Genomic DNA, 24,189 nt, shown 5'->3' with positions numbered 1-24,189 from the left:
ATTATCTGAAGGGATTTTCCAAGTAGATGTTCCAAAAGTCCTAAAAATGCTATGATTTTTTCACCGTTATGTAAGTTTCATCAAATCTAGAAACCCTGAGATGATTAAAGGACTAGCAGAAGAAGCTCCAGGGTCTTGTGTTTAGTCCTGAGCTCAGTGATTAATCTCACCATTAGATGTTTGCATGGAGCCTTGTGATGATCTGGATTCCAGCCTTGTTCTCAGCATTCCTGTGATACCTCAGATCCACAGCAGCCACAGATCCTGATCAGGATAAAGTCTTTACTTTATTGGTTGAATAAATGGAAGGAGCAGAGATGAAACTTCAGGGTTGGAGGTGTGCTTGCACCAAGATACCAATAAAGACACAGACGATCATAATGAATGTATGAACTCTTGAAAACTTGGTGCAATAAAAATATGCACAGCCAGAGATGTTAATAAAAAAAATTCTCAGAAGATCTAGATCCTCAGGAATCTCTTGAAGGTTGTGAGGGAATGTTCTGAACAAGTGAAGCATTATATCATCAGTAAAAAAAAAAAGATGTATGAGAAGATGGTTGTATCATCAAGTTCTGTTAGATGATCAAGATACAATGTAGGGCATGAGGAGTGACTCTCATGTCTTCAGGCTCGTCTGGATAGTTAACAATTCTATCTGTCTAAAGGATTTCTCCTTGCTTGACACAAAACCTTAAAGATTTCCACAAAGCAGATGACATCAAGTAGACTTTAGGGGCTTTAATGCCCTCAACTTTTCAAAGAACTCTTAAGGAACCCTATTTAACAGTAGGTGTTATCATCAAGGCTTGAGCAGCTACAGGAATCCTTCTAAGTGATATATCTATTTTTTTTACTATGGTAGCTCAGTGGTATCTAATTTCAGTGGCTAAGGATCTGGAAAAATGAGTAAAACCCGGAAACCTCAAGTGTTCATCTGTACACTGGAGGAAGAAGTGGTTACTCCAGGATTCTTCGGGTGGATAATGGAGCTACTAGAAACATTTTCTTCCCTCTGTCGCTGAGCTCTACATAGAATACTGAGAACTTTAAAGGGTGCTAGATGATCAGATTAGACTTTCTTTGCTTTGTAAGTCACCTTGGATGAATAAATGTATCACACCGGGCTAAGTGGTTAAACCAGATGTGCTGCTGCTTATGCTAATGAGAATGCTAAATAAGAGAAAATAAATATACAGTTGTAGGATAATTTATTAGCACTGAGGACTGAGCTTAAAATATCTAGGTCATCTGTCTGTCTGTCTTTCTGTCTGTCTTGGACAACTTTCTGTACCACCAGAGTCTGAGTCTGTTTAGTCCTCCAGAACATCCACATCTGTACGTGTATTCAGATTTAAACTGCACATAGACATGGCCTGGAGGTCACTCCAGTTGATTGTGCAGTTATTATTATTATTATTATTATTATTATTATTTGAATATATTCTTTCTTTCAATATCTTTAAATTTTTCTCAACAGTCTTTCTTTCTCTTCTCTTCTCTTCTCTTCTCTTCTCTTCTCTTCTCTTCTCTTCTCTTCTCTTCTCTTCTCTTCTCTTCTCTCTCTCTGTCTCTCTCTCTCTCTCTCTCTCTCTCTCACTCTCTCTCTCTCTCCTTCCTTCCTTCCTTGCTTTCTTTCTTTCTTTCTTTCTTCAAATTTACTCAATAGCCTTTTCTTTCTTCTTCACCACCATCACCACCACTGGCAGACAGTTCCTAAACCTCGGCACATTTATAAATGTTTTTGTTTTTTTTGTCCTGGTTTATATCTGACCGCTTGCTTGCGCCTCCATGAAAGTAAAACCCTCGTCTCTTGTGACTTTTTGTTCCGGATCCCATTTCACATGCATACCTTTTAGTCTAACCTAATTGTCCTGTAAAGCTTTTCTAAACAAGGTTTATGAAAATAAAATGCATTCTATTTGTTTGGTACAAATGATGATGTCATCCTGAATCATGTCTATCTGTTCTCTAACATCTCTAGTACACATACACTTAAACCACAGCACTCTCTTCTTCTTCTACTTCTTATACTTCTGTGTGTGTTTTAAGCTGAAGATGATCATCATTCAGAAGTCGTCTGTTTCAGCCTCGCGCTAGCACATTAAAGTTTGTAGCGCTGTCTGATAAAGCGGCGAGATTCGCACCGTGCGGTGGCCTGCAGCTATTATACTAAAAGTATAGAGAGACAAAGCATTAGAGAACGACGGAAAAGGATAGAGGATGTGCTCTTTTACAGCTTATTTGCCTGATAGCTGCCGTCTGAAAGCCTCTATATTCCCCTCCTCTTCATCAGCACTCAACACCTAGGCTTTCACTTGGGCTATTATTAAAGGGATGGATGTTAATGCTCATGTGTATGCGCTTTAAAACACCCATATTGTGGAATCCATGATACTTTCTCATCTGAAATAAAAGCCAGCTACTGTATATAACATGTGGTGAATTTCCACTGAGTCCATATGTCTATGTAGACTGTAGAAAGTTTTTCATTTAGTTGAAACTACACAGTAAAACTAAAATATTAGAATGAATACAAAGATTAAAATTAAAAATAAATTCATGTATAGATTAAGATATTTTATAAAATATTTTATAATAAATATTTTATCTTTTATAATAATATAATATTTTAGAATAAAATAGTCAATTAATCTTTCTATGAATTACCTTCTTGTGTGTCATACCCTAACCCCCCAAATTAGTATTAGAATAATTATTATTCATTTTTAAAATGAATATAAAAATGAAAAATATATACAAAATCTTTTAATGTGCTTATGAAAGAAATGGTAAAGATTTTATTTTTTTTAGTGTATCACAAGTATGAATTTGCTTCCAATAACTTCTAATTTATTTTAATTTATATTTATAATTTATTTTCAAAATTTGTATTTTCACAAATGAATTCGTATACAATAAATAAGTCATTAATATTTTTTTAAACATCTTTCAGGAAATGAGAACCATAAAAAGTATAAACATTTGTATTACTTTTTGTAAACATTTATTTATTTATTTATTTATTTATTTATTTATTTATTTATTTATCTGTTAATATGTTTATTTATTTATATATCTGATTATTAATTTTATTTTTAATTTTATTTATTCTTTTCTTTTCTTTTCATGGCATACTGTTTGTGGTGGAACTACGGTGTTCATTACTTGTTAATATAAAATGATAAACATTAATATAATAAATGTCTAAGCCCGTGGCGACTCGTTCCTTAGCCCCAGAGCAGTCGTGTTTGCTGATGTCACGATGCTGCGTGATGCGGTGTAGATCCTCCCCGTTGCTCTTCATTTATTTGTTATGACATGCATCAAGCGTACGGCACGGCCCTAGCGACGAGCTAGCGCACGGCTAGACGACACTTGATGCTAATACTCTACACTGACCTCTAATGACCGGCTAATGGTTTTTTAATGAGCTGTAATTGTGGGTCTGCATCTCTGGCTGCTTTCCCTGCCTCCAGGTTTAACACCGGGCATCACCTCGCCGATATTAATCCGCCATCACAGACTTTTTTCTGAAGCCCTTCTACATCCCTTCTTTCATCCACACACACACCCACACACACACACACACACAGACACACACACACACACCAGCAGCACCAGCATTTGGCCATAAAACAGAATAGGAAATCAATATAAGCTGTATCTGCTTTCCAGCCCACAGGACTGTGATAAATCCTAAACAGGTGTAAAGCTGAGATTGAGACGACGTGTACTATCAGACTGCGGGCCATAACCGTGTCCGGGTTCGATTTCATTCCGGCTGCAGCGCCGATTTGGTTAAAATGGCCGAGGATGGAGATCAAGATGACTTCCCTGGCCGACTGCAATGCAATTACCGTTTGTTTTAGATGTCTGGGTACAAAGTGTGAAGAGAAACACAAGGGCTAACAACACAACAACACAAACATGGGGGAGCTTTCAACCATTACTGAGGGAGGACAGTGTAGATATTTATCTCCATTACTCACTGAACACTCCTGACTCCTGCCTTATCTTATTAACTTCACCTTCTTTTTCTTTCTTTCTTTCTTTCTTTCTTTCTTTCTTTCTTTCTTTCTTTCTTTCTTTCTTTCTTTCTTTCTTTCTTTCTTCCTTCCCCTCTCTCTCTCTCTCTCTCTCTCTCTTTCTTTCAATAGATTTATTTCTATCTTTAAATTTACTCAACAGTCTTTTTCTTCTCTTCTCTTCTCTTCTCTTCTCTTCTCTTCTCTTCTCTTCTCTTCTCTTCTCTTCTCTCTTTCTTTCTTTCTTTCTTTCTTTCTTTCTAACCCATTTTAGTGCTTCAGCAAATTCTTCATCCAAGAAGCCATTAGATGTCATGCTACATCACATCATACCATCTGCCCTCTTCTGCATACATTTACACTACCTTATAACACTCTAACTTACTAAATAACTAACTAACTAACTACAGTAACTAACTAACAACACAATCATTTCTGCACAAAATGACAAGCAGCAGCACTTTGACTGCAGCCATAACTAATCAGAAGTTGAATATAATATAAAAACCTAGCGGTCCGACTCCTCCACCCTGAGGTACTCCTAATATCCTTTATTCCTGCTTGGTCCACATCGTAACAAAGTCTTAGATCCTCCTGATTCCTGGCCTCCATGATCTCATCTGCATGGTTTCCTGACCTTGAGCATCACTCTTCTCTCTTCAGAGCAAAATTCAGGCACTAAATTTAAATCAGTCCAAGTATCTCAAAGTCGCACATTATACACGAGATCAAATCTTGATTCCTACTTGAACCACAAGCAAATGTTCAAGTTTAATGAGCAGGCACGTTATTAATTTGAGCCTCATGTTTGACCTGGAGGACTTTTTTGATGAACATGACCACCAACACAAGGCTTGGTGATTAGAAGAACAATATTACCACAAGAACAATATTACCACAAGAACAATATTACCACAAGAACAATATTACCACAAGAAGTGTATTACACATGCAGGTTAATAGGAAGCTGTTAAGTGTGTCTGCTCTACACAAGGGTCAAGTGTGTGTGTGTGTGTGTGTGCATGTTGGAAAGAATTTGATTGTGTCACAAGAGTTAAGTGACCAATCAGTGCAGAGTGCCGCAAGCTAAATGGCCAATCAGGGTGCAGGACTGCTGAGTGCATGAGACGTGATTTTGAGTGCTTTTCAGATCTGCTGGAAAAGAGAGAGAGAGAGAGAGAGAGAGAGAGAAAAGAGAAAGAAAGAGAAATATATATGGAAAGAGAGAGAGAGAGAGAGAGAGAGAGAGAGAGAGAAGAAAGAAAGAAAGAAAGAAAGAAAGAAAGAAAGAAAGAAAAGAGAGAGAGAGAGAGAGAGAGAGAAGAAAGAAAGAAAGAAAGAAAGAAAGAAAAGAGAGAGAGAGAGAGAGAGAGAGAGAAGAAAGAAAGAAAGAAAGAAAGAAAGAAAGAAAGAAGAAAGAAAGAAAGAAAGAAAAGAGAGAGAGAGATGGTGGACTGAGAATATTTACTTGATCAACAATGCAGTGTTTGTTGTGCAGTTGAATTTGCGAGTGTTGGATTTTCGTTGCAGTCGTTTAGAAAAAGGTCAGCTGAAGTCATGAAATCAATCCTGGTTGCATTTTTCCGCTCCTTCTGCCCCTGGCAACCTTTTTTTTCCCGTCACTCCGGGGGGAAAGAGTAAAAGACGGTGGGAGTGACGTGATTTGACATGAAGAGCGTCTTCGGCGTGGCAGGTGACAAACCGCAGCATGAACATGACGCGCTGCCTGTCAGGCCTGAGCGTAAAGACACGCTGAGACGTGAAGAGCCGTGACAGACGTCCCTCCATCCTGCCACGCTGTCACGTGAGGAACCGTACTCTCCACCACAATACGGCTTTCAGTTACACGACTCTGCTGTTGTGTAACACACACCACAACAACAAGAACGAAAAAGAAACATTTTTTAATTTAACTATTTAATATGATTTAATTTTTGCAGATATATAAATATATTTTAAAAAATATATATTTTTTTGTAAAATTATAAATTTGATTTTTTTTTTTCCCTACAGGTGAGGAGGCTCTCACCATGTACATGGCAAAGAACAAACTGGACAGGAAGATGGTGAACGCCACACAGGGGGTGGAAGCGCTGCACCAGCTTGCCTCGTCTTACTTCATCGACCGGGACGGCACCATGCGCAAACTCCACGAGATCCAGATCTCCAGCAACGCCATCAAGGTAAACACATCCAGAAATCTCTTCTAAAAACTAACCAGAGCAAAATCTTTTCCAATTATAAACATGCATTAATTTAGTCTCAAATCCTCTCAGAAATCCTTAATTTATAGTTAATAAAAGAATTTATAATTAATTAAAAAATAAATATTTGAAACTGTGAAGTAACTGGCCATTAAAGTTTCTGTGAATTAATATTAATATAAATATTCATGTTTTCCACAAGAAATTTATGAAGAAAATGGAGGATGGATAATGTAAAATGAGTAATAAAATTCCAACAGTATAAAGGTTGTGAATGATCATTATACCAAAAGAAAAAATATATATTTTTTGATAAATAATAAAACATAAAAAACATCTTAGCATGTTTTTTTTTTTTCCTGGAAATAAACGAGACAGTCCCTCCTTCTCTCTGTCGTCTCTTTATCTGCATGTCTGTGCAGTTTTTTAGTATTTAATAGTGATGGAGGCAGGAGCAGGAAGTGAAGCATGACTGAAGAAAGTGAAATCAACAATAGCTGCTGATTCAGGAGAACAGGAAGCAGAGGCAGCACACAGAAAGCTCCATCCAACCCTCACGTGCTGCTCAGGTCAAAATGACCCATTTCTTTTCTTACTTTTTCTTTTTTCTTTTTTTTTTAAACTAAATATAGAACAGGACTGAAATAATTTTTTTTTCGTTCACATAAACCTTTGTTCTTGGCCTGATTTCTCTAATAACCATCAAGCATCAGTGTCATTTTTAAAAAAGAAATCCTGGTTATATTATAGACCCAGCGCTCAGGACGTTCTTGGCCCTGAAAGGAACAAGTTTTTTTTTTTTTTTTTTTAAATAAATTATTGCTATAAAATTCACAAGTTTGCTCATATTGACCATCAGAGTGATGAAGAGAATATAGATCAGGTAGAAATGATAACGTCTCGTCTAATCACGTCTCGTCTAATCCCCTCAGTCTGTCCGTGTCCTGTTTCACCTCGTCTTTTTATTATCTCGCTACGCAGTAATTTTTATCGATATTTTAATGAGAACATATACTATGTTATATAATTTATACGTGCTTATTGTGCATGAATTATGATTCATATCACATCAATAAAGTTAAAAAGCATTAAATTGTCAAAGGGATAAATAAATGAATAAATGAATGTATAAATAATTAAGAAAATGTTAACAATTAAAACAAATTAAATAAATAACTACAATAAATAAAAAGAAAATCAATGAAAATATTTAATACATTTAAAAATGATTAAATAAAAAAAAACATATTTCATTAAAATAATAATAATAAATAAATAAATAAATAAAAACAGATAAATAAATGTTTTTACACAATATAATTATGGTTTTAAAAAAATACATGCTTTCAGTCCATGATTTGATTTTTAGTTAATTAAAAATCAAGGTAACCCTGATAAAATGTTTTAAATGCTTTATTTTTTTATTTTTATTTATTAATCTATTTCATGGTACAGCTCTGCCTTTCCATTGCTTGGCTCGCTATAATGCTTCATAGAGAAGTTTCTCTTGTTGCTAAGGAGACTGAACTGAACTATGGAAGGTATTTTTTCTGCAGTTATTTACGCATTTGTCTGAAACACCATGACAGAAATTAGTGTTTGCTCGTGAAACACGCTGCGTGTCGAATTTTCAGCCCATTCGTCACGCAGCTCTTACTGCAGCGTGTTGTGTCCTCACACGACGTGAGTAGTGTCCTGAAACTCACGTGGAAAAGCAACGCTAACAAAGCGACAAACAAAAGGACTGCAGGAGTGTTAGCAAACACAGCTCAAGGTCGGAGTGTGTGATCGTTATTCTGTACACACACAACCTACAGAGAGACGGAGAAAGAGATAGAGAGAGAGAGAGAGAGAGAGAGAGAGGTACCGGAAGATAATCAGAGAGAGTGGGGTAAAAGAACAGAAAGGGGGGAGTATAAGAAGACAAGGGGAGAGAGAGAGAGAGAGAGAGAGAGAGAGAGAGAGAGAGAGAGAGAGAGAGAGAGAGAAAGGGAGGGGTACAGGAAGATAATCAGAGAGATTGGTAAAAAGAAAAGAAAGGGTAAGAAAAAGAAGAGAAGAGAGAGAGAGAGAGAGAGAGAGAGAGAGAGAGAGAGAGGTACCAGAAGATAATCAGAGAGAGTGGGGTAAAAGAACAGAAAGGGGGCAGTATAAGAAGACAAGGGGAGGGAGAGAGAGAGAGAGAGAGAGAGAGAGAGAGAGATAGAGAAAGGGAGGGGTACAGGAAGATAATCAGAGAGATTGGTAAAAAGAAAAGAAAGGGTAAGAAAAAGAAGAGAAGAGAGAGAGAGAGAGAGAGAGAGAGAGCAGAGTGAAAAATGAAAATGAGGAAAAAATGGAGAGAGAGAGAGAGAGAGAGAGAGAGAGAGAGATGTGTTTGCTAGTCACGAAGCAGACAGTCAACAGTCTTTGCTTGCAGGAAGTAGCTGAGTGTGTACTGGGACTATACACACACACACACACACACACACAAACTGCCTTTCCAGTATTGATTTAATATTGCCAGCAGTCCAACCCTGCACTCTTTCTTCCTCTCTTACACACACACACACACACACAGGATCTCAGGGGTGGACATCACAGGACTCATCACATCACACAATGCTTTATGATTTATTCTTCTTCTTTAACTGTTGTTACACTATTTCTCTCCAGTGCACCAGTGTGTGTAGATCTAACACTCTCACTGCAGCCATTGTGGGTGCTAAATCCACACACACACACACACACACACATACACACCAGTCTTCCAAGAGACCGTCCCTAAGCTGGTGTTAAAAGAAACTCGAGCAATTCATCACCATTATAGGTTTACATTAAGTTTTTTTTTCCGATTCCTTTAAGTTAATTAGACAAAGTACCGCAATATTTTACGAGGAATCCTCACAGCATAACTTCCTTTGTCCTGACGACGTCCGAGAACTTAATGCTAAAACTTTAGCTCTTTAGCTGTTACAAAGTGCTGGACACTGGAGAATCCTTCCATAACCATAAGGGGCACAAAATTGGTGTTCCCCCATGGAGACCAAAGTTCCATCATCAACTGACCTTTTTGTTGTTTTCGAACTTAGCGTGTAAGAGTTCAGGTCATGCGCTGACCTTCTTGTAAACACCGCTGAATGCTCTTTGAAGTGTTTGACCATCTCTACATCTCTCACTCTGAGTCTTTCCTCACTTCGCTCGACTCCCTAATCTCTGCCGACTGTTCTTCCCGTCGTTCTCCTTTGCCTTGTGTTGATGTGCCCCAGACACTTCAGCTCGCATTATAAATCGTGTCACAGACGAACCAAAGAGCAAGACAGTGGGTGTGCGATGGCCTCGGAGGATTTTCCTCATCTGCAGCTGTGTTTCTTTTCCTCCCTTCTTTTCTCCCACCACTTATCTTTGCTGTGTCAATCAAAACAGGGAGACATAACAAGTGTTAAAGCTTCCCTTCGTCCTAAAGCTTGGCTCATTTCCTCTGAGATCCATCAACTTTAAAGAGGAACAGTGCCACTGTCTCTCTTTGGGGGTTTCTGAAATTGCTCACAGGATGCTCAGGTCAAGATTTTCTCCAGAACAAACAGTTTTGGAGCAGAAATTATTGATCCATCTTCACACTTGGATCAGAAGATCTGACACAACCATTCGTGACTGACAGGGTCTGATAAGCCTATACTCCACAGCCGCAAAGATAGACCGACGTTTTGTTTTTTTTTTAATGTATACTCATCATCCTGACATCCCAAAAGCTCAGATATTTCACTCTTAACCTCAGAGGATCTATCAAACCTGACAGAGGATCACCTGAGGATGAACAGCACCGTGGTGTCACTATAGCTTTTTCACACTGTTTACTGTGAGGACTGGGTTTTGGAAGAGAACTTTGTTTTGAAGCAGAATTTATGTATTATTGATGGAACGAACTCTCAGATTAGGAGGAATTGCTTCTAAATCTCTTGTTTTGGAGGCATCTTATAAATCATGTTGAGCAGTGGGAATACTTCAGTGGATTGGGCTTCATGGTTTGGAGATCCAAAGTTCAGGCGAGCTTCTAAATCCCAACAACCTTCAAATAGAACCTTTAAAGATAAACTGCACCATCAAGTGGCTATTGCAGTTTGAGTTCTGGGCATTGCTTACACCTTAGGCTTGGAAGCATGCAATAATAACAATACACAGTACTGTTTACTTCAAATAACATTGAAAATAAACAGAGGACTGATAGCAAGGTCCTGAAGGCCGTGATGAGCCATGGGACTGGATTCTTGGTTTGGAGATCCTAAAGCTCAGGATTTGCCGAAGTATATCTCTGAAGTCCAATAACCTTCAGATAAAACCATTCAAGGGTGAACTGTGCCAAGAAATGTCTATCACAATTTGAGTTTTGGACATTGTTTACTCCTTGGGCTGGTTTTGGCCATGCTTGGGGTTGGTCTCAAAGCATATTTATTTATTATTGAAGGGTTTCTGAAGTGAAACACTCAGATTAGGGGGATTTGCTTCTACAGCTCTTGATTTGAAAGCATCCACTATTTTTTTTTTTATCAAAATAAGACTAGAAATATATAGAGAGAAGACAGAAAGTCTCCGGAGGTCATGCTGAAGAGTGGGAATACCTCACTTGCCGGGCTTCTTGGTTTGGAGATCCTAAAGTTCAGGTTTTTCCTTGTAATTCTCTGAAGTCCAACAACCTTCAAATAGAACCACTGGAAGTTGAGCTGTGCCATGAAGAAGCTATTGCAGTTTGAGTTCTGGGCATTGTTTACTCCTTGGGCTGGCTTTGGGGATCTGGTTTGAAGCAAATTTATTTTTTATTGAAGGATTGCTGAAGCGGAACACTCGGATTAGGAGGATTTGCTTCTACAGCTCTTGATTCGGTGGCATCCAGTAATACTACATGGCACTGTTTATATCAAACAACACTAGAAATAGATAGAGGGAGAATATAGAGAGGTCCTGAAGGTCATGTTGAGCATTGGGAATACTGCATTCATTGGTTTCTTGGTTTGGCAATCCAAATTTCAGCATTTCCTTGTAATCCCAACAATCTTCAGATAGAACCATTCGAAGATGCACTTTGCCATGAAGTGGCCATTAAGGTTTGAGTTGTGGGCATTGCGTTGAAGATCTGTTGTGAATCAAATCTATTTATTATTGAAGGTTCACTGAAGTGGAACCCTCGGATTAGGTTGATTTGCTGCTACAGCTCTTGATTTGGAGGCATCCAATAATGCAACAAAGCTCTGTTTACATGAAATGTAACAATATCTACTCTCTGGCCAAAAGTTTCAAGGGTTGCTGAAAAGGAATACTTGTTTGAGGAGGATTTCTGTAATATCTCTTGACTGGCATTGTTCAGTTATAATACACACAGCAAAGAATACACACAGCAAAGAATGTTTCAAATGTCTGTAATGATTATGTCTCATTACTCAGACATGCTAAAGCTCAGGTCTTTAGCACCAATCTCCTCAAGATTCATCAACCTTCAATCAACATTATGGGGATAAACCATGCCACTCTCAGGTACTGCCTTCCAAACCTTCAAAGATCCATTGACCTTCAGATGACATCATTGTACTAATAGACATATATATCAACCACAGAACATGCTTGCACCAAACTTCATGAACAAACAGTTTTGAAGCAAAAGTTATTTATCTGTCTCCTGGGTGAAGGATTGCTGAAGAGGAACTCTTGGATCAAGAGGATTTGCTCCAACAGCTCTTCATTCAGAGATATCCAATAATGGTCCACACCACTGTTTCAATGAAATGTAACTAGAAATAGCAAGAGAGAAGACAAAGAGGTCCTCATGGGCAAGTGGAGCAGCTAGGATGTTTTACAGATTTTAAAGCTGAGACCTTTTTATCTAATCCAAAAAAGATCTATCAACCTCTGGAAAGCATCATTCAAAAATGAACTATGCCATGAAGAACACTCTGGAGTGTTGCCTGATTTTTTTTTTCCCCCCACTTTAGAGATGCTTGGGACAAAATTGTCTTCAGACCAAATTGTTTTCAAGCAGCACCTATTGATTTAGCTCCAGGCTGAAGGATTGCTCAGGAGGAACACTCGGATTAGGCGGATTTGCTGAAGCAATTCTTGGTTTAAAAAAAAGAAACTTCAGGCCCTTTAAGCATACTGACCCTTTAACACAACTCTTTTAACAAAAACATGACTAGAGAAATGAGAAATTGCCTCGAATGGAACAGCATCATTATCTAGCCAACCTACAGAGATCAGAGAAAAAGTTTGAAGTTTTACTTCATCCCAGGTTTCTTTGAAACTTGAGTAAATTTGAATTCCGGCATAAAATGTGATCTGCATTATCACCGAGCGAAAGAGTGTTTCTCCTTGTCTCCCTCTGATCCAAACCATGTTCATGAATAATCAAGGAAAGTCGATTTCTCTTTAAGTAAAGTCATCTCATCCAAATCGGTGTGTACACTGGGATACACAGCACTATCGAGACTTCAAGACATTAAATGTACAAGAATCTACATGGAGTCCAAATCATATGACCAGTGGAACACAAGGCCAATGTACAGAAAACAAAAAAAAAACAAACAAATGAAATGGATAAAAAAATGTGGTCAGTGTATCTAAGAGGGTTAAGCACCTTGCTCAAGTGCCCAGCAGTGGTAGCTTGGTGGGCTTGGGGCTTGAGCTCACAACCTTCCTAGCAGAAGGCCAGAGTTTTAACCACTGGACCACACTTTTCTCCACGAGCCACAAGAGAAGTCCTTTGAAGAGCGGTAGTGGTGCTGACCTTAAAGAGGGTCATTTCAAATGGTAGGACAGTGGAGGAGTGACCAGCATTACCACCTCATGGCTTAAAGGTCAAGGGAATCTGGGTATTTTTTTTTCTTATGTGGGGTTTTGCATGTTTTTATCATATCTTGGTGGGTTTCCTGCAGGTTCCTAAGTTTCCTCATACCTCACAAAAACATGCCATAAGTGGAGTAGTGACACTAGGTATGAATTCATGTAATAACCTTAAGCAAGGAAGTATGAGAAACTGGGGTACAAGTGCACAAAGACTTCTATTTATACATTTATATGAACAAAGAACATGATATTAGAAATTGTTCTGTATAAATCCATCCATCTATTTTCCGTACCACTTATCCTACACGTGGTCACAGGGACAGGGTGGAGGTGGGAATCAAACCCCCAACCCCAGAGGCGTCCGGCACTAAGACACCATGCCCCCTACTGTCAGTATTGTATATATAAACAATATAGAAGGAATTAGAAAGACAGAATCATAATAAAAGAATTGAGCTTGGCAATCAGGGTACTGTGATACACAGTAATGTTAAGAGGTGAAAATTCTTGAAAACCAGTGTGTGAATGTGAGTGTATTGGCTTGAGATTGACCATCCAAGGTGTAGTCTCACCTCATTCCCAGCATTCCTGGGATAGATCCAAGATCCTGGACAGGACAAGATGCTTACTGAAGAGCCACAAAATGGATGTTGTTCACATCAGCGCAAAATGTGACTGAGTTAATGAAGTAAAAAGGGAATTGTAATGTGCCTCTACTTGAAATCTTAATATCTGCTTTCCCAGAAGTTCTGATTTAGTCCAGAAGACAGAAATAATAAGATGCACCTTTTGGCCCACAAACAGCCCTGCCATTTTCATAATTACACAAAGGAATCGAATGGCATTGAAGACAGACGCTGAGAGAATGCTAATTTATGCTAGCCTGAAAGCGTATATGGTACACAGTGCTACCTCGGTGCATTGGGAAAGCGCTGATCATAAACAGTGTCTGATAAAGATGTGATTGTGTTAAAAGCTGTGAAAGGAAGAAAAAAATAATAAACGACAAGAACAACAAAAAGACTTCGAAGTGGCTGAAAAGGAAAAAAAAAAGGAATGAAGTGAAATGAAGACCGGACCAAAGATCACATATGAACTCGTTTTATTTATTTATTTATTTATTTATTTAATTATTTTACAAAGACAGCCCCAGAGACAGAATCACACGTGTGGGACACCAGGGTTCATGTGCCTTTACTTTCAAGAGTGCCTAAAATAGAAATTTCATTAGGAGGCCACCAGGTGACGGGGTTTTAATCAGGACCTGTGGCAGTCCCATGATGACACGACTTCCACGTCTACCATTTCTTCAACTCTAATTTATTCTCCCCAGCCACCGAAAAGCCTCAAATCTTTCTCTCGGCCGTCTGTTTAATAAGAAGCCGCTGACCATAAATGTGATGGTTCTTAGCTGGAGAAGAAGACATCATGAGTGTGTCATTTGGAAGAATCCGGAACGTGAGACTCGCTGCAATTATCAGGCTTTCAGTGAGTAGACTGGACAGGACAGGACTTCCTGCTTGGAAAAAAAGAAAAAAATAAATAAAAAATTTCTTTTTTTATACAGTGTCCTGTAATGGATGTGTTAATTGCGAAAGGAAGACATGTTGATCGGTTTCTGTCAGAAATCTTAGCTTGGAACATTTTCACCTGACTAATTTTGACAGGCTGTCATGACCGAAAGCTCTGACTCAAATTCTACAAACCAAGTGCTGATAAATGCCAAAAAATATGATTTTATGTTTTTTTATTTTTTAAAGAATAAATAAAACCCCAAACAAAACTGTGGAATCTTGTTTACCTTCATGGATCTGGTTGATGTTCATGTTTATCATGTTCGTCTCCATTATTTTCGAGGCTTATTTCCTGCTTGAAAATCCTAATCACCTAAATCTCCATTGATTTCTTTTTTTCTTTCTCTTTTTTTCCTCATCATCCTTTTAGTCCTATAATCAGACCGAACATTAGGCCCGTGTTCCTGTTTGTCCAACTTCCCCCCGGAGGCTTCAGACGTAAAAGATTAAGCCCATTTTGCATCACGTAACGCATATTGTGTCTTGCAGATGTAATGAAAAGGTTTTCACTCTGAGGCGCTTTCAGAATCGTGATTCATAATATTTTTCCAGCTTTTTCTATTATAAAAGCCATAATTGAGCTTAAAAAAATAATAATAAATGGCCCATTTTCACCTCCAAATGTTTTGTGCTCAACATGACCTATTTGCCATTTTTTTTACTTTATTCATGAACATGAATAGAAAGAAGAAAGTTGAAGGTAAGATGAATAATAAGCTCCTCAGCTACACAGTCATCTCATTAACAATAACATTAACAGATATTTTGTATATTTCACAACCATGACATTTTCATTTTTCATTTCCATTTTCATTGCTCAAACTTTTCCATAGCCCCACCCACAAAAGAGAGCCAATACTTCATCATTACCACAAGAGACAAAATCTACATAGGTGAAAAAAAATCTAAAAGCGTTGAACCGTAGTGAGTGTTGCTTCGATCTGGTCGATGGCTTCAGAACCTACGAGAGTCCTGTACGTCCTTCTGCCTTCTAACGCTTTCCCTGCCTCTTTATTAGGCTTATAAAACATCTCACACAACCACAGAGAGCTTTACAAAAGACTGCGATATGAATGAGAGTGTAATAAAAACAAATAATAGATACAATAGACCTGGAAAGCTCTCTGTGCTCTCTGTCAGCAGATCATTACTTTAAATAATGAGCACAAATTAGAAAATCAGCTTATACACTTGGTTTATTAGTAAATAAAAACTTCTTGTGTAGTAATGCTGCTTTATCAATGTTAATTATCATAGTAAATAATAATTAATAAGTTACCTTATTAGTGGCCAAAAAATTGAGTTTCTTCCAGTTTTGTTGTGTCCATGTTGATGATTGAGCGTCTTTGTCATGTCTCACTCCACAGTGGAGGTTAATATGAAGCTGATATGAAAGTAGACACTCAGGACTTTAAGAATTTGTAGTGTTTCAGAAGGATTTCTGTTTTTTCAAACGGGGCAATATATTCATAGAAAAGTTACAGAAAACAAAGCCGGTTTATTTTCTTCCACACAAATGTTTTTCAAAGTAAATGTTGATATCAAACCCATTTCTCATCTCTGAGATGCTCCAGGTGCTTGTTCTTAAAAAATTTAAAGGCATTACCTTCATCCACTAAACGTCTGTGAGGTAAAAACAGAAATGAGTCCTGACTCATTTTATATCAAACTCAAAGTATCTCGTGTAAGATTATTTCCAACACCAGTCTACTGGTTAAAATGGTTTTAATCTCCCATAAATCCATATCTAACACCAGTCTACTGGTTAAAATGGTTTTAATCTCCCATAAATCCATATCTAACACCAGTCTACTGGTTAAAATGGTTTTAATCTCCCATAAATCCATATCTAACACCAGTCTACTGGTTAAAATGGTTTTAATCTCCCATAAATCCATATCTAACACCAGTCTACTGGTTAAAATGGTTTTAATCTCCCATAAATCCATATCTAACACCAGTCTACTGGTTAAAATGGTTTTAATCTCCCATAAATCCATATCTAACACCAGTGTACTGGTTAAAATGGTTTTAATCTCCCATAAATCCATATCTAACACCAGTGTACTGGTTAAAATGGTTTTAATCTCCCATAAATCCATATCTAACACCAGTGTACTGGTTAAAATGGTTTTAATCTCCCATAAATCCATATCTAACACCAGTGTACTGGTTAAAATGGTTTTAATCTCACATAAATCCATTTCCAACACCAGTGTACTGGTTAAAATGGTTTTAATCTCCCATAAATCCATATCTAACACCAGTGTACTGGTTAAAATGGTTTTAATCTCACATAAATCCATTTCCAACACCAGTGTACTGGTTAAAATGGTTTTAATCTCACATAAATCCATTTCCAACACCAGTGTACTGGTTAAAATGGAGTTAATCCTTCATAGATACATATCCAACACTAGTGTACTGGTTAAAATGGTTTTAATCTCCCATGAATCCATTTCCAACATTGGTGTACTGGTTAAAATTTTCTTTTAATCTCCCATAAGTCCATTTCCGACATTGGTGTACTGGTTAAAATTTTCTTTTAATCTCCCATAAGTCCATTTCCGACATTGGTGTACTGGTTAAAATTTTCTTTTAATCTCCCATAAGTCCATTTCCGACATTGGTGTACTGGTTAAAATGGTTTTAATCCTTCGTAGATACATATCCAACACCAGTGTACTGGTTAAAATGGTTTTAATCTCCCATAAATCCATATACAACACTGGCGTACTGGTTAAAATGGTTTTAATTTCCCATAAGTCCATTTCCAATACTAGTGTACTGGTTAAAATGGTTTTAATCTCTCATATGTCCATTTCCAATACTAGTGTACTGGTTAAAATGGTTTTAATCTCTCATATCTCCATATGCAACACTAGTGTACTGGTTAAAATGGTTTTAAGAGAACCTTGACATAAAACATACACTGAAAAAATATCAATAAATTTGTGTATAATATTAAGATATTTCCATTAAGGTCTCATTTTTCTTGTTTATTATAAAGTGTATATAGTATCTCTATAGTTAATGAACACACAGTACACTATACATGTCCTTGTTCTTTTCATAATAAGATGATTTTTTAACATTATGCTTCCATCCCACTTCTGATGTTTGAAATAAGATAAACAGTTTCGTCCTGTATGATAAGAACTTTTGCTTTAATAGAGGATTTTGTCTGTATTTTGTGCTCTTAATTTAAAACGGAGGTGCTTCTCCGCTTCTCTGACAGGGATTAGCTCTGGGGAAATACAGAAAGAAAGAGCATTAAACTTTGATAAATGTCAAGCTTTTTTGGCTCGGTCTTTCCCAAAGACTTTAACAGTCCTCCTCCGAGACGAGAAGGATTGGTCTGGACCGGCCGACGGTCAGCCGTTAATTAAGGAGGCGGTAAAAAAGACACAGTGTCAAGATTCTTACCTTATGCTCAAATGCTAAAGGGAGGTTTGAATTGTCTAATTAGGCTGCTGAGTAAAAGTTTGGTTGGCGGAACGCTTCTAACTTTCTCCAGGAAGTAGTGGGCTGTTTGAAGAAAAAGCCATTAGAGCTTCACCTTTTTCTTCTTCTTTTTTTTTTTGGAAGAAGAAATAAAAATCCTTAAACAGTCCTTAAAAGGGAAAGGAGGCAGCGTAGCCGGTGGTAGGGTGGTACTGCCTGAACGGAAAAGTGCCTCAAAAGCTCTCCGGAGCCGTGAGGTACACCTTCAGACTGTCTCCATAAAGCCAGACGTGGGCTAGACGGGCAAGGTTTTAAAGCGTAGACGAGTCTCTACACCTCCCACAAGCATTAGCGTCGTTTACATGCTGGTGTATGTGTTGTGACTCATGTCTTTTTTTCTTTCATGTTTTTTTTAGCTTTTCTCACCAGTTTTTGCTCGGTTGCAGGTAACAGAGACGAGGACTGGCCCTCTCGGCTGCAGCACCTATGATAACCTGGACTCGGTGAGCTCAGTGCTGCTGCAGAGTCCAGAGAGCAAACTACATCTGCAAGGTAAAGTCTAAATCCTCATCCTCATTCTTGTCCTGGAATTAAAACTCCATATCTGGTGTAGCAGAGACTCAGGAGCCTGGGAGGAGCTGATTTCATGTCTGGGTTATTATTATTATTTTTTTAATTTAGTAGGTTTAACAGGCAGAAAAATAAATAACAACAACAAAATGCTTATCCTTATTGACTTGGGCAAAAGGAAAGTTTTTTCAATCACGGTATTTGGTGAATGCTGTTATCCAGAGTGACTTAAATTTATACAGCTAAACAGATGAGAGTTTTGCTCAAGGTGGTGCTGAGGAATTTGAACTTTAATCAGTAAACAGTCCACCATTTTAACCACTAGCACTTCCTCTACTGAGTTTAGATGTGCTACATAGCTCTAGCTAAGTTCATAATGTACCAAAATGATTGACATTACTATTCAGTAATGTATATTATTTCTGATACGTTTCTACATCTATTAGGTGTTCGTCTGACATACACTTGTAAATCAGAATTTCTGACTTTAGTTAGAAAATCTGTAAGGTCACTCACCATATGACATCATGTCAACATGGCCACTTACACCGTCAGTTCAAATTGATTTGTTTCTATGAGATCCTTCAACACAGACGTGTTAATTATCTAATTAGATATACAAGTTGTTGTTGGGAGAAAATATGTTCGTTAATGTTAGCTGGTGAGTTTGTCGCTAACAGAACACATGCTGTGTCAAGCTGGAAAATGACCCAAGACTTCCACTTCTGAGTCGTATGCAGCGCTCCGCTTTGTGTTTATAAGCTACTGTCTTCTGTCTACTGTCTAGCACTGTCTGCTAATATTGCAGATCTTGCCATGATGAAGAAATGAATGCTAGTTAGTGAGTAAGCTAATTCGCGTGTTCGGTGATGTTACTAGCCGAAAGAAGTTTGAATTTGTTTTGTTTTCACTGAAGTGAAATCGAATACATTTACAAGTTAAACTGAATACATACATAAATAATTTAATATCAAATATAAAAACAGTCTACAAGCTACAAATGTAACAAGTAAGCAAATTTGTCAAAAAATAAATAAAATACAGAACTGAAAGCACACGCAGACAAGCTGCTATCAGATACAACTCAATAAATTCCACTCAATACTAAAACTTGTTATAAAAAAATCAGTCTCTCATGAATCTGCTTTTCCCCCCTCACTTTAATGAACAGATTCTTTTTGGCTAATATTATACTGAACATTGTGTTCATTTTGAAATCTTCAAAAATCTGGTGAAAACCTCAAAGGAACAAAAAATTGGAGGATTAAAAATAAGGCAAGCGTCTTGAAAAGCTTTAAAAGAGAGCCACAGAATATCATTCAATTCATCACCCTGTGGGCGGGGACATGCTAGGAGAGACCACACCCACTGGGATAGAAAAAGAACCACCATGTATTTATGTAGTATCTTTAAAAAAAAAAAAAAACCCAAAACCAAAGATTTATCATATAATTAACAACTGATGCAGTGTCTGGTTGCTCACATGAGCTTCATGTCTGAACAAAAACTAAAATCAAATAAAACCAAAGACACAGCATGGGAGGAACAAGCGCCTCATCAGGCGAGGGTGCTGTAATTGTGTTCCTGCTCCATTTATCATCCACTTGTACATGTGCTGTCTGTCTGTCAGAGGAAGAAAAAAAAAGCAAAACAAACGAGATGAAAGACAGTCGCGAGTGCAATTTTAGTCCCGGCTCATATTGCTTTCGGCTTCATCTGTGCGGGTTTCTGCGTTGGAGTTTTGACTGGGAGAGAGGAATGTTTGCTTTTGCCACTCAGCTACAGCGAGACACATGAATTCATCCTGAAGAGATTGCCGTGTCTGTACAGATTTGGATAATGACATTGTCTGTCAAACACACTTTCAACTTTCTTCAGCTCGCAGTCTCAGGTATTAAGATTATAGTTCGCGCATCTGCCAGATCGACGTCGCCGTCGGGATGAAATTGCTGTCTAGTGGAGGTGATAAAGCATGACCATCTGCAGAGAGTCTTCCTCGACTAGCTAGGTGGTGGTAGCTCAAGTGGTTTAGGCTCTGGGATGTTGATCGTGTACAAGCCCTGGCACTGCCAAGCTGCCACTGTTGGGAACAGGGGTACTGCATCATGGCTGACCCTGCGGTCTGACCCCAACCTCCAAGCATGGGATATGTGAAGAAAGAATTTCACAGTGCAGTAATGTATATGTGATAATTAAAGTAGCTTAACTATGGGAAGTCCAACACTTTTATTGTTAGGAGAAGAAGCCATATATACATTACCGCACAGTGGAAGTCTTTTCTTCACATATCCCAGCTGAGGAAGTTGAGGTCAGATATGATACAGCGGCCCTGGAGCAGAGAGAGTTAAGGGCCTTGCTCAAGGGCCCGACAGTTACCTAACCTGGAACCCTAACCTTCCAATCAACAACCCAGAGTCTACCACTGCCCCCCCCATATTGGTAAAAAGAGCCTCCATTTTATTTCTATTTCAATCAATTAAAAAGACACTTTCTTATTTTTTATATTTATCCAACACGTCTATCCAAGGTAACAAGAAAGAAAACGGAATATAATCCAGAGCTTCAGGCTGATAAGTTCAGGATCAGGCTTTTGTTCAGAGTCGAAATTGAGTAATGGAAAAAAAAGCACTGACTACACAACGACTCCAGTTTGAATTAAAACATTCATTTCTGGAGTTATGAAAGTCTGATGGACCAAAAATCTGGTTTCTTTCTGGGGGTTTTTTATGGCAAAAATATCATATCGCAGTACTTTATGATGCATAGATCATATCACATATATCATGATCTATAGATTTGCTGAGGTTTTGCTAACAGCTAACAGGATTTAACTAAGAGATGAAAATGAAACAAAGGGTAGATAAATATTTCTTAATCTACAAACTGCACGTCATTGTACTACAATATAATCATCATCATCATCAGCAGCAGCAGCAGCAGCAACATTATCAACATATTGTAATCTATAGAAATAAAAACATGACATTAATGACATCAGCTAAATTGGACATTGAGATATTTCTATACCAACAACAGTCGTTGATGTGGTAAAGTTTTCAGCGAGGAGAAATGTGTTTATGAAACATATAAGGAAGGAGTCTCCAGTGTCAGAGTCTTTGTAAAAGCCAGAGATGAAGATTAACCTTTTCCGACATCTTTAGGAGAGTGGAGTTAAGGTTTGTTGTGGTTTCTCTTATTAACCTCAAGAAAGAGAAAAAATAGCATGCTGTTGAAGGAATGTCCGTTTATAGCTGCTATAAGATACGCCAGAACAGGAAGTAACTTGTTTCATAGATGTTCCACAACATTAAATAAGAAAATAGGATGTGTGGTTCTGTAATATGTAAATAATTTAAAATTTTGGGGAATTGCTGTGGTGCAGATGAATAAATCACGTTAGGACATGCAGGAATTTAATAATTTGTAATGAAAGTTCAGTATTTTTTTTGTAGTTCTGCTGTTAGTTAAAGTAATGATATAAAGATTTAGGGATCTATTTGCAGTTCTGGAAATAAACACTTTTATATTTTTGACACAGAAAGATGTTTGAGTTTTTATCAATCAACCCCTGATTTTGCTCTACCGCTAGCTGTGCCTCCAGATCCGGCAGCGCTGAGTGGTTATGATGAATATTTCATTTGTAGCATCATGGACAACGCTGTTAACAGTGCAACTCCTGGTCCATCTTTCATCTGTCCTTCACGTCTTTTCTTCCTTCCTCTCCAAAAGCTTTTTTCCTCCAGCGATGTAACATCTGGAGCGAATAGCCTTTGATGCTATCGGTCATTAAGCTTCCTTTAAAGCATTGTAAACAGGCGGTGACAGCACATCTCTGTGCTTATATGGATTAGCCATCTGGCACGCCATAAAAGTAATGCAAATTGTTTATACGCATGTGAGTTTAATGACGAGAAGCGATGCCAGAGAAATGGATGACATGATGTACTGGAAACAAGAAGGTATGAGAGTCTTGGGCTGGTCAGAAGGATGAAATGAACTAGCAATGATGCCAGGATGTAACCAAATACAAATATTAGACTTTTTCTCTACAAAAGACCCAGGTGTCACATTAGCATCATTGCTAGTCAGCGCATCTGACCCTTCATCTTTCCCCTGCTATTATCCGGTCATGTTTTTTTCAGCTCTGTGCCTCAGAACCAGAACCCCACAACAGAGCTGTGGCACAGGTTAGCTAACATCACGCCTGCTCCTGACAGATCGCTGCTTAGCATCTAAAACACACACACACACACACACGATAGGGTGGAGTGTGGTAAAATGGGAATGCAAAAAGCCAATGGAGAATATCACTGAAAAAAAGTCTGACATTTCAGAAAATAGACATGACATTTTGCGGGGAGTCGGCAACACGTGAACTGCGGCATGTCTTATTTTAGCAAGACGCAACATTATTAAGTGTTCTTAGCCGAAAAGGGAGGTCTGACTGACACGATGAAAAAGTGAGGAGCGATCACAGCAATCTGTGGAAAAAGCGAAGCTTCCATCACCTCCCATTAGGCAATGGACTGTTTTGTCTGTATTTAATAACAAATTACAAAAGGTCATGGTGTGAAGGATTGTTGTAGCCATTAATAAAATTGCCTCCGAGTTCCTTGAGCTGTGTTTGGAGCTGAGCGCTGACGCAGACGGCAGTTTCCCCGGAAAAGATTTGTGGAGCTCTTCGTGATTTATCAGCATTTAAACCCAGCTAGTATTTACTGAGCTCTTTCATGAATATTTGGAATGTGTTTGGGCATATTTGCATATTCATCTGCATTTCGTATGCATTTGCTGTAATATTTTACCTTTATTATTGAATGAAATGAGAACGTAGTGTATCTTTTGACCCAGTACATGACTTATGTCTTATATCCATTTTTAAGATGCCCCTCTTTCACCATGAGCAAGAAGACCCACGTCAAGTAATTAAGTCGACTGGTTACCTAAACTGTCATTGTGTATCATCTGCCCTTTTTTTTTTTTTACAACATTTAGTTTTTTTCAGTAGGGAAAGCAAAAATAATGCCCCCTTGTGGATCAAAAACCCAATGACAAGTGATGGTCTGTTAGTTTATTAGCACCATTATTAGTACATTATCTTTGATATGGTGAGGTTTTCTGTAAAGAGACCTTTACAGAACATTTATAGATGGAGTCTCCAGTGTTAGAGCTTTGTAACTGGAAGTTTTCCACCTGAAGACGTTACATTTCTTTGCGGTTTCTTCTTGGCATTATTGTATCCTACAGAGAAGAAAAAAAATTTCAGAGATGCTTCTTAGGGAACGACTTTATACTGTTTACAGCTGCTGGAACATAACTGAGAACAGGAACATGTTTTGCAAAAGTACTAGATCGTTAAACTATAAAATGATATAAAGTATGACATGGACAAAAGCATGTGCACCCCCTGACCATTACAACTATATATGGTTCTATACCTAAACTGGTACCACAAAGTCAGAAACACACAATATTACAGAATGTTTCTGTGTGCTAAATTTTCCCTTCAAACCCTGTTCCAGCATGACACATAGCAGCTCCATGAAGACCTGGTGT

The 24,189-nt window shown here is 38.0% G+C and overlaps 1 protein-coding gene across 1 annotated transcript in view; it reads left to right on the top strand.

The window, feature by feature from the left end:
- Positions 1-24,189, top strand: part of brinp1 (bone morphogenetic protein/retinoic acid inducible neural-specific 1) — a 127,153-nt gene that overhangs the window by 71,360 nt on the left and 31,604 nt on the right. The window contains exons 4-5 of the mRNA XM_058383650.1: positions 6,042-6,211; positions 18,510-18,615. Of these exons, the coding sequence (XP_058239633.1) occupies positions 6,042-6,211; positions 18,510-18,615 (276 nt within the window). The remainder of the gene's footprint in view (positions 1-6,041; positions 6,212-18,509; positions 18,616-24,189) is intronic.

Source organism: Hemibagrus wyckioides, linkage group LG28, assembly GCF_019097595.1.
Source record: "Hemibagrus wyckioides isolate EC202008001 linkage group LG28, SWU_Hwy_1.0, whole genome shotgun sequence".
In the NCBI taxonomy this organism is placed as follows: domain Eukaryota; kingdom Metazoa; phylum Chordata; class Actinopteri; order Siluriformes; family Bagridae; genus Hemibagrus; species Hemibagrus wyckioides.
Note: the sequence above shows the minus strand (reverse complement) of the source record. Positions and strands in the feature narration are given on the sequence as shown.